General features: G+C 42.1%; 1 protein-coding gene across 3 annotated transcripts; it reads left to right on the forward strand.

Moving 5' to 3' along the window:
• The first annotated feature begins 2,038 nt into the window (after positions 1-2,038).
• si:dkey-174n20.1 (retinol dehydrogenase 14) lies at positions 2,039-7,823 on the forward strand. Of its 3 annotated transcripts, none has more exons than XM_031807054.1 (4): positions 2,039-2,167; positions 3,350-3,592; positions 3,916-4,218; positions 6,975-7,234. In XM_031807054.1, exons 2-4 carry the CDS (start codon positions 3,394-3,396, stop codon positions 7,232-7,234), a joined length of 762 nt encoding a protein of 253 aa, XP_031662914.1. In that variant the 5' UTR covers positions 2,039-2,167; positions 3,350-3,393. The 3 variants fall into 3 exon arrangements, with proteins under 3 accessions (XP_031662914.1, XP_020331400.1, XP_020331407.1); XM_020475811.2 differs by lacking the exon at positions 2,039-2,167 and adding an exon at positions 2,206-2,657 and having other exon boundaries at positions 6,975-7,822; XM_020475818.2 differs by lacking the exon at positions 2,039-2,167 and adding an exon at positions 2,736-2,886 and having other exon boundaries at positions 6,975-7,823.
• Positions 7,824-10,265: the final 2,442 nt, after the last annotated feature.

Here is a 10,265-nt window from a genome sequence, read left to right on the forward strand (position 1 = left end):
ATTTGAAAAAATACACTGAATTATTATTATTATCAAATTATTAACATCCCCTCTTGACCTGGCCTATTTGAATTGGTCCTTGTGTGCAACTTGGTGCATCATCTAGGGGAACAACATCACACTGCTACACTAGCTTAGATTTTGAAAGTATGATGTTGACATGAGTCCAATCAAAGTGACTGTAGCTATAACCTGATTTGACGTAATTTTATCTATGGCCAATGACCTTGAGCCTTCTTGGATGGAAACTTCTAATGTAACTCTATGGCAGCACCCAAGGGGCTTCAATTTTCAAGCTCTACCTGTGAAGTAGTGTCCCTATGAGTGACAGAACACGGAGCCAAAGTAGAGAACATTACCAGCCCCGATGCTCTGTATTTTCCACTGGCTGCCCCACCACCACAGAAAGCACTGAGCTAGGCTGAAACACCTGCATTTTTTGGAGCTGCCAAGCAAGAAAAAAAGAGACTAAGTTTGTATGTGGCTTTATTATTTCAATGATTATTATTTTTTTAAATTAGATTGTTTGCAAACTGCTCTGCCCCACCTGCACTGAATGACGGGACCCCACTGGACATATGTGACGCAGCTCACTTGCCAGCAACACAATCTCACACTCAATTTGTGCAAATATGTACAAAAGTTTTTCAGCAGATTTAGTTTGTTTTTGTGTTGATTATTTTGTGAAAATCATCAAGTATTAGGCGAAAACAAGCATAGAAGACAGTATTGGCATTAATAAATAAAAAACAACATAAGGCTACTGGTTATATTATGATTATTTCAGTGACAATATGGTTGATTAACACATTTGGGTTGTTAACACATTTGTTTTTTCATATAAATAAATGTGGGACACACAAAAAACGGCAGTGTAGAAAACCATTGCCCATCATGCATAGCTAAAATAATTTTTTTTAATTCTGAAGTCCCCCCCCCCCCCCCCCCATTTATTTTCCTGTGAATGAAGTCACACAAAAATGTATTTTTCCTATGAATTAAGCCACACAAAAACGCACGAAATCTGCTAAAATACCTTTTGTACATATTTGCACGAATTGAGTTTGAGATTGTGTTGCAATCAGCCGTTGTCCCAGCAATTTGCGACCTATAGGCAATTTCAATTGGCAAACAATAATTTAAGAAATATGTTAAATTAACAGAGATTCTCATGTGGCCCATTATATACGACTAACTGTATTAGTGGGCTATAGTATGCTAGATGTAGTTTGAAGAGACTTGCACTTTCTCTTAGAGCTATTTTTGTAGCCTACCTTTTAGGAGTGGGAAGATATCAATATATTTTACCTTTATTTAACTAGGCAAGTCAATTAAGAACAAATTCTTATTTTCAATGACAGCCTAAAACGGCCTAGGAACAGCCTTGTTCAGGGGCAGAACGACAGATTTTTACCTTGGCAGCTCGGGGATTCGATTTTGCAACCTTTCGGTTACAAGTCCAACGCTCTAACCACTAGACTGCCTGCCACCCCAAATATAGGTGAACAATGTTTATTTCTAGGCAATGTAGTAGCCTAAACTATACTTTAATCATATTTAGGAAGTACATTTGCTTGGAATGATAACTTCCCGGTGCTTCTCGGCTCATGCAGACGCGCATCTGATATCGCAGTTAAGGCTACTGAATTTGAAGCAGCAAGAATGATGACCGTGACACTTGCTACGTTTTGCATATAGGATATAGCCTACATTTTAGGAGAACGATTTGCAGGCAGAGACAAATAAATGGGTAATCCGTATTTAGGGTATTGAAAATGAAAAGGCGCATAGGCGAGTTATGCCTTTTCAAAAATGATAAAAAATGATTTATTGCACCTCGACTCACGTTGGTTGAGCGCCCTTTACTTCATTCCATTATCAAATATGTATTTCAGACACTGTAGTAAACTACAGTCTAACCATGTTTAAATTAATTTAATGTTAAATTGAACTGCCACGTGATTCTCCAAACACGTAGACAGTCTACTATTTTTCAATGCGACCACACATTGACACGCTTAAACTCGCACACCAAACTAGTGTGAACAATGCGAAACAACAATATTTGAATCCCAAAATCGTCTGTTTGACAGCGCGCCCCAATGAAAAATGCCGATCACGCCCCATTGATCTTTGTCTGCGACCCACAGGAATCCAGCCCTCTCTAGTAGGTAGCGCTGTCCAAGATGCCATAGAGAACAAATTGTGGCATAACTGAACTGCGGAATGTTTCCACGCATGCGCATTTACACATTGTCTGTGAGCTAGCAGGCTAGCAAATGGTTATCAATATATTTAGAAATACGTTATTGGAGCAGTTTTTCTTGTATTGTTTGATAGGGAAATGGGAATTCGTTATGATCTGTCACTAAGACGAATCGTGTCTATGTAAGCCATGGATGTATCGTGTCTGATGTCGACCAGAATGCTAACTACAGTTTACTAGCCGCTAGTTAGTTCTCAGTTCATTCATTGACGTCATTTCAAGGAAAGCGTCCATGATTATTTTATGTGGCTAACCAGCTCGCTTACAAAAATGTATATTTTGTTCACGATTATTACTTCATTAGTTTGCTATTTGATTTTGAGATGGATGAAAATGAGGAGGTATTGCACGGACTTGAAAAGACTGGATGGGAAAACAGTTGTCATTACTGGTAAGGCAGATAGATAACTAGCTAGCTAGATAGCAAATTGGCTAGCTAGTAGCCGCGCCTGCGCCGAAATGGACTCGTTTTAGCTTTGTAGACGTAGCGCCAATCGCACATAGCGTAGCGACAATCATAGTAGTACGTCTGTTAGCGCAGAGGTTTAAGCTTTTCTTGCCACCCAGTCGAACCGGCGACCCCCATTAGCAAAACAATTGAAATCATGTCTTCTCATCAGGTAAATGATGATGGCAATTAGAAGTAAAACATTTTACAATTAATAGATTTGGTACAGTTTCGTTAATGTGACCACATTGGAGGACAGTTTATAATAACGGCTGGAACGGAGCTAATGGAATGTCATCCATGTGTTTCCTATACTTGCTACCGTTCCAAATATTCTGCTCCAGCCATTACCACGAGCTTGTGTGCTATCTAGTGTAAACCCTCTCAGAGGGAGGATTAATGTATTTATTTAAAGTCACTGAGTGCGGTTAGCAACCTTACCCCCCCCCTTATTCAGATGTTTAATTGATGATATCCTCTTATTTCACATTAATATATTATCACTTTAGTTTTTTTTAGACTGTTTGTAGTCTATTTCACATCATTTGCTGTCCATTAGAGCTACATCATTGGACATTATGGCTTTGTAATAATAATCATCCATTGTCTCCCTCCCCCCTACCTGTCTCTTTTAGGTGGCAATGCTGGCATCGGCAAAGAGACGGCGGTTGCCTTGGCGATGCGAGGTGCCCGTGTCATCATAGCTTGCCGTGACGTGGACAAGGCTGAGAAGGCGGTGAGGGAGATCAAGATCAGGGGTCACAACGTTAACGTCCATCACATGGAGTTGGATTTGGCCAACATGCGCTCCATACAAGACTTCTGTAAGACCTTCCTTCAGAGAGAGAAGAGGTTGGACATCCTCATCAACAACGCAGGTGAGAGAGAGGAGTCTGTGGCACCCTCATAAAGAAGCCCGTAGACCACAGGTGTCAAACTCATTCCACGAAGGGCCGAGTGGCTGCGGGTTTTCGCTCCTCAATTGTACTTAATTGATGAATTAGTTCACTAATTAGTAAGGAACTCCCCTCACCTGGTTGTCTAGGTTTTAATTGAAGGAAAAACCAAACAACTGCAGACACTAGGCCCTCCATGGAATGAGTTTCACACACCTGCCTTAGACTCTTTGGCATTCAGAGCAGAGGTAGTAAACTCAAACATTTAGCAATCTCACTAGCTAACCTCCCCCCTCCACTCACAGCCATGCCCAGTGTGCTGGACTGGACGGAGGACAACTTCAGCATGTGTTTCGGTGTGAACCACCTCGGCCACTTCCTGTTGACCAACCTACTGTTGGGCCGCCTGAAGGATTCGGCCCCCAGCCGCGTGGTCACGCTCACCTGCTCCAACTACAAGTACCAGAAGTTAGACTTCCAGGACCTCAACTATAACCTGCTGCCCTTCTTCACCTACTGCCGTAGCAAGCTGGCCAACATCTACTTCAGCCAGGAGCTGGGTAGAATGATGGAGGGCAAAGGAGTGACGACATACGCTGTGCACCCTGGTGAGGCTTGAAGCACTACTATAAACATAGATAAAATTGATAGATTATGACTATATAAAATAATCTAATGGCCAAGAAGACGGAGAGGAAAGGGGTGACCACCTACGCTGTGCACCCTGGTGAGGCTTGATGCACTAGTGTCTGTATCAGTGTTTCCAATGTATTAATTTAGCTGTGGTCCTGGCCATGGCAAAATCATTGCTGCCGCTGCAAAAACATAGTATTTCTACGAAACGTACTTTCAATACAGTTTTGTTACGCACATTCACTTTTCCTCTGTACAGACAGTGCATTCGAAAAGTATTCAGACCCCTTGACTTTTTCCACATTTTTTTTTACGTTACAGCCTTATTCTAAAATTGATTAAATACAAAATGTTCCTCATCAATCTACACACAATACCCCATAATGACAAAAAAAAAACAGTTTTTTGTAAATGTTTGCAGATGTATTAAAAATAAACAACAGAAATAACTTATTTACGTAAGTATTCAGACTCTTTGCTATGAGACTCGAAATTGGGCTTAGGTGCATCGTGTTTCCTTAGATCATTCTTGAGATGTTTCTACAACTTGATTGGAGTCCACCTGTGGTAAGTTCAATTGATTGGACATGATTTGGAAAGGGACACACCTGTCTATATAAGGTCCCACAGTTGACCGTGCATGTCAGAGCAAAAACCAAGCCATGAGGTCAAAGGAATTGTCCTTCCTACTCTAAGACAGGATTGTGTCGTGGCACAGATCTGGGGAAGGGTACCAAAAACGTTCTGCAGCATAGAAGGTCCCCAAGAACACAGTGGCCTCCATCGTTCTTAAATGGAAGAAGTTGGAAACCACCAATACTCTTCCTAAAGCTGGCTACCCAGCAAAACTGAGCAATCGGGGGAGAAGGGCCTTGGTCAGGGAGGTGACCAAGAAGCCAATGGTTACTTTGACAGAGCTTCAGAGTTCCTCTGTGGAGATTAGAGAGCATTCCAGAAGGACCACTATCTCTGCAGCACTTCAAAAATCAGGCCTTTATGGTAGAGGGGCCAGACGGAAGACACTCCTCAGTAAAAGGCACAACATCCCGCTTGGAGTTTGCCAAAAGGCACCTAAAGGACTCTCAGACCATTAGAAACAAGATTCTTTGGTTTGAACTCTTTGGCCTGAATGCCAAGCGTCACGTCTGGAGGAAACCTGGCACCATCCCTATAGTGAAGCATGGTGGTGGCAGCATCATGCTGTGGGGATGTTTTTCAGCGGCAGGGACTGGGAGACTAGTCAGGATCAAGGGAAAGATGAACGAAGCAAGTAGAAAGAAAACCTGCTCCAGAGTGCTGAGGACCTCAGACTGGGCCGAAGGTTCACCTTCTAACAGGACAACGACCCTAATCACACAGCCAAGATAACGCAGGAGTGGCTTCGGGACAAGTCTCTGAATGTCCTTGAATGGCCCAGCCAGAGCCCGGATTTAAACCCGATCGAACATCTCTGGAGAGACCTGAAAATAGCTGTGCAGCAACACTCCTCATCCAACCTGACAGAGCTTGAGAGAAACTGCTGAGAAGAATGGGTGAAACTCTCCAAATACAGGTGTGCCATGCTTGTAGTGTCATACACAAGAAGACTTAAAGCTATAATCGCTGAAAGTACTGAGTAAAGGGTCTGAATACTTATTTAAATTTGATATTTCTGTTTTTTTTAAACAGTTTTTGCTTTGTCATTATGGGGTATTGTGTGTAGATTGGTGAGGAGAGAAAACAATTTAATCCATTATAGAATAAGGCTGTAACGTATCAAAATATGGAAAAAGTCAAGGGGTCTGAATACTTTCCAAATGCACTGTAGATCATCTGTCCTGGTATAACATCGTTCTGCAGGTTATATAGTCTGGGTACAACACCGTTCTCGATACGGCTCTCTAGTCACTGGAGAGACAGGCTGAGCGTGCCAGTCACTGTTACGGAATACGTATTAGGAACTTTGTCATTCCTCATCCTCACCCCTCAATTAGTAAAGTCTCAGCCTTTTGGGGCGGCAGGTAGCCTAGTGGTTAGAGCGTTGGACTAGTAACCGAAAGGTTGCAAGAACGAATCCGCGAGCTGACAAGGAAAAAATATGTTGTTCTGCCACTGAACAAGGCAGTTAACCCACTATTCCTAGGCCGTCATTTAAAATAAGAGTTTGTTCTTAAATGACTTGCCTAGTTTAAATAAAGGTAAAACATTTTTTTTTACCTGCCTGCACTAGTCAACCCTCTCCCCTAGTCAGCTAACTTTTTAGAGAAAATGTTTCTGTTTTAAAGCTAATTTCCTGCAATTCTACATATTTTGCCATGGGAGAAAAATGTGCAGTTTTAATAGCTAATTTAGTGTAATTCTAAACATTTTTTTCCCATTGCTTATGGCATGTGCATATGCTATCTGGTGAGGGGGCCCAAGCTTTAGGGGGTAGTCTCAGCTTTCTGTAAGTATACATATTTCTCAACTCTTCATTTTGAGGAAATACCACCACTTTACAAACGGAGTAGCCTATGTAATTTAGATGATGCGCTGGCAGAACGGAACAGAGCACGCCATTTGCGATGAATACATGAAGTAGCTTATAGGCCTACCCATGGAAAGTTTTTGTAGGACAATCGTTTTACTGCGAAATTATAAATGACTATGAGCGATAATATCATATTTACTGGATAACCCTCATTTTGGGGCACAGAATCATTGTGTGTGAATTATTTTATGCATCACACTTACATGTCCCTCCGTTTTCCAGGCTATGTTCAGAGCAGTTGGACAGGTCACTACTCCATCCTCTTCCGTATGCTGGTGCAGGTGATCATGTTCATGTTTTTCGTGCCGTGTGAGATGGGCGCTCAGACCGTGGTCTACTGCGCCGTGTCGGACGAGGCTGCCAAGCACAGTGGGGGATACTTCACCGACTGCCAGCCTGCCACGCTGAGACCTTTCGCCAGAGACACCGGTGTGGCCAAAAAACTGTGGGAGGCCAGTGAGAGGCTGGTCAAACTGGCCTGAGAAAGGATGAAGGCTTCGTAAGGCTTGTAGATGTTTTTAGCCTGGAATACTCACTGAATATCACTCTGTTTTACTATAGTTAAAAAAAAAACACAAACAATGGTTAAGGGGTATGATATTCAGTTTTGAATTTCCAGTCCAGGAGTGTTTTCTAGGTTTGTTGAAATATTAATGACTCAAATAACAAAAATACATTCCCTCACAATGTTGGCTTGCAATGTTTCACTGTTATGATGAATAAAAGTTACTGACTGTTAATGTGTTGATCAAAGCATTAAGGTCAGTAGACCAACATGTTAACGATCAAATTATACTATGAAGCTTTGCAAGAGAGAAATGTGTGGGGAAATGATTTGGGTCAAACTAGCCTGAAATTACTTTTATTGTTTTTGTTATTGTTTTTTATAACCATTGAATTGTCTTCAGGGGACCTTATTGTGAAATATGTCTGTTTATTTTTTATGAATGGGGAAAGCATTGTTTAACATTTTTATGGTTAACCTTTTTATTGCTGTCCTGAAACACTTGAATGGTGATGTGAAACATGGCTGCTTTTTCTTCTGTTGCAATAAAATCTGTGGCAATAAAATCCTGTGTCTTTGTTTTTTTTCAATTAGAGTGTACAGAGAACGTGGTGTTGTTTAGTAGAGCACATTTCAGAACACTCGGTAGGAGAAGTATGCAGCTGGTATCCTCAGAGAAACAGATCGGTGGGAATTTGAGGTGCTTCACCAGTTCCTGAAAGAGGAAGATGAGGCCAGACTGGCTGCACTGAGGGAGAAGGAGGCGGGAAAGATGATCGCCAGAGAGATACAGAAATGATCTCAAAACATCACTGCACTGGAGCAGAAACTCTCCAAAAAAAGAAGCTCATTTCTCACAGACTAAGAACACACCCAGACAAGCTACAGTGCACACTGCCGAATCCACAGCTGGTCTTAGGAGCGGTGATAGCTGTGGCCAAACACCTGGGTAACCTGCAGTTCGGAGTCTGGGAGAAGATGCAAGGGATAGTTCCAATACACTCCTCTGATTCTGGACCCCAACACTGCTGAATGTAGGCTATATCTGTCTGATGGTCTGACCAGGGTGAGAAATTTAGGCACAAGGCAGCATTTCCCTGACAGCCCATAGAGGAACTGGGCTCTGAGGGGTTCAGCTCAGGAAAGCACAGCTGGGAGGTGGAGGTGGGGGACCACCCTGACGGGGTGATGTATGTAGCCAGAGAACAGGAAGATTGAGTTATATGTAGGCCTAAAGTATGGAGTCTGGGCTTTACGGCTGAAGAGCTGTGAGTATTGGGCAGGCGGTAAGACTCCCCCTCTAAGGAGACCCCAGAGGATCAGTGTTCAGCTGAACTATGACAGCGGGGAGGTGTCCTACAAACCCAAAGACATGACCCACATCTACACATCAAGACGTGTTTACTGATAAACGGTAGCCATACTTCTCTATAGGAAAGCCCGGTGATACTATCTACCCTGATGTACAGATCTGACAATCAGAGGTGTCTCTGACAGCGATGTAGTCCCGATGAGGTGTGTGTGTAATAAATATTCATGTTTTGGTTTGTAATGAATATGTTCTTTCTGTTTTGGTAATACACACTAAGAACTGTTTATTTATGCGTAGTGAATCACAGAGTAATGCTTTTAGGGTTGGTATGCGTTTCCGTCATCGACACGCAACTGTTCTGGCTCATAATGACGGCCGGAATAGATCAAAAGGAATGGCATCAAACGCCTGGCTACCATGTGCTGGATGTATTTCATACCATTCCACTGGTTCCACTCCAGTCATTACCACGAGCCCGTTCTCCCCAATTAAAGGTGGCACCAACCTCCTCTGGTTTGTTATGAAGACTCATCATGAAAGGAATAGAAGAGCTATGTACGACAAGTCACCGGATTTCTACACACAACTCATTTGACTGAATAGGGCCTGGAGAACAAAAGCCATAATGTCTGTGATCAGTTCAAGTTTAACTCTCGGAGAGTAATATGACAGAGTGTGTGTTTACAGAGAGATGATGACATACGGAGGATCTGAGATTGTATTTGTAAATCATTTCTCCAGAGGTCTGTTCTGTGCCTACTGTACGATTTTATCTCATTAGTTCTTGTTATTTCAAAAATATTTTTTCTAAATAAATATAGACTTAAATATTGAATGAATAATACAGTGCCTTGCAAAAGTATTCAGCCCCCTTGAACTTTGCGACCTTTTGCCACATTTCAGGCTTCAAACATAAAGATTTAAAACTGTATTTTTGTGTGAAAAGTCAACAACAAGTGGGACACAATCATGAAGTGGAACGACATTTATTGGATATTTCAAACTTTTTTAACAAATCAAAAACTGAAAAATTGGGCGTGCAAAATTATTCAGCCCCTTTACTTTCAGTGCAGCAAACTCTCTCCAGAAGTTCAGTGAGGATCTCTGAATGATCCAATGTTGACCTAAATGACTAATGATGATAAATACAATCCACCTGTGTGTAATCAAGTCTCCGTATAAATGCACCTGCACTGTGATAGTCTCAGAGATCCGTTAAAAGCGCAGAGAGCATCATGAAGAACAAGGAACACACCAGGCAGGTCCGAGATACTGTTGTGAAGAAGTTTAAAGCCGGATTTGGATACAAAAAGATTTCCCAAGCTTTAAACATCCCAAGGAGCACTGTGCAAGCGATAATATTGAAATGGAAGGAGTATCAGACCACTGCAAATCTACCAAGACCTGGGCGTCCCTCTAAACTTTCAGCTCATACAAGGAGAAGACTGATCAGAGATGCAGCCAAGAGGCCCATGATCACTCTGCAGTGATCTACAGCTGAGGTGGGAGACTCTGTCCATAGGACAACAATCAGTCGTATATTGCACAAATCTGGCCTTTCTGGAAGAGTGGCAAGAAGAAAGCCATTTCTTAAAGATATCCATAAAAAGTGTCGTTTAAAGTTTGCCACAAGCCACCTGGGAGACACACCAAACATGTGGAAGAAGGTGCTCTGGTCAGATGAAACCAAAATTGA

The sequence above is a fragment of the Oncorhynchus kisutch genome, linkage group LG3 (assembly GCF_002021735.2).
Source record: "Oncorhynchus kisutch isolate 150728-3 linkage group LG3, Okis_V2, whole genome shotgun sequence".
NCBI classification, from domain to species: Eukaryota; Metazoa; Chordata; class Actinopteri; order Salmoniformes; family Salmonidae; genus Oncorhynchus; species Oncorhynchus kisutch.

Excerpts from the sequence above, each read along its gene's own strand:
- si:dkey-174n20.1 (XM_020475811.2), top strand. The coding sequence starts at position 2,510 with ATGTGGCTAACCAGCTCGCTTACAAAAATGTATATTTTGTTCACGATT. Across the intron at positions 3,593-3,915 it reads CATCCTCATCAACAACGCAG|CCATGCCCAGTGTGCTGGAC; the intron begins GTGAGAGAGAGG and ends CTCCACTCACAG. Across the intron at positions 4,219-6,974 it reads GACATACGCTGTGCACCCTG|GCTATGTTCAGAGCAGTTGG; the intron begins GTGAGGCTTGAA and ends TCCGTTTTCCAG.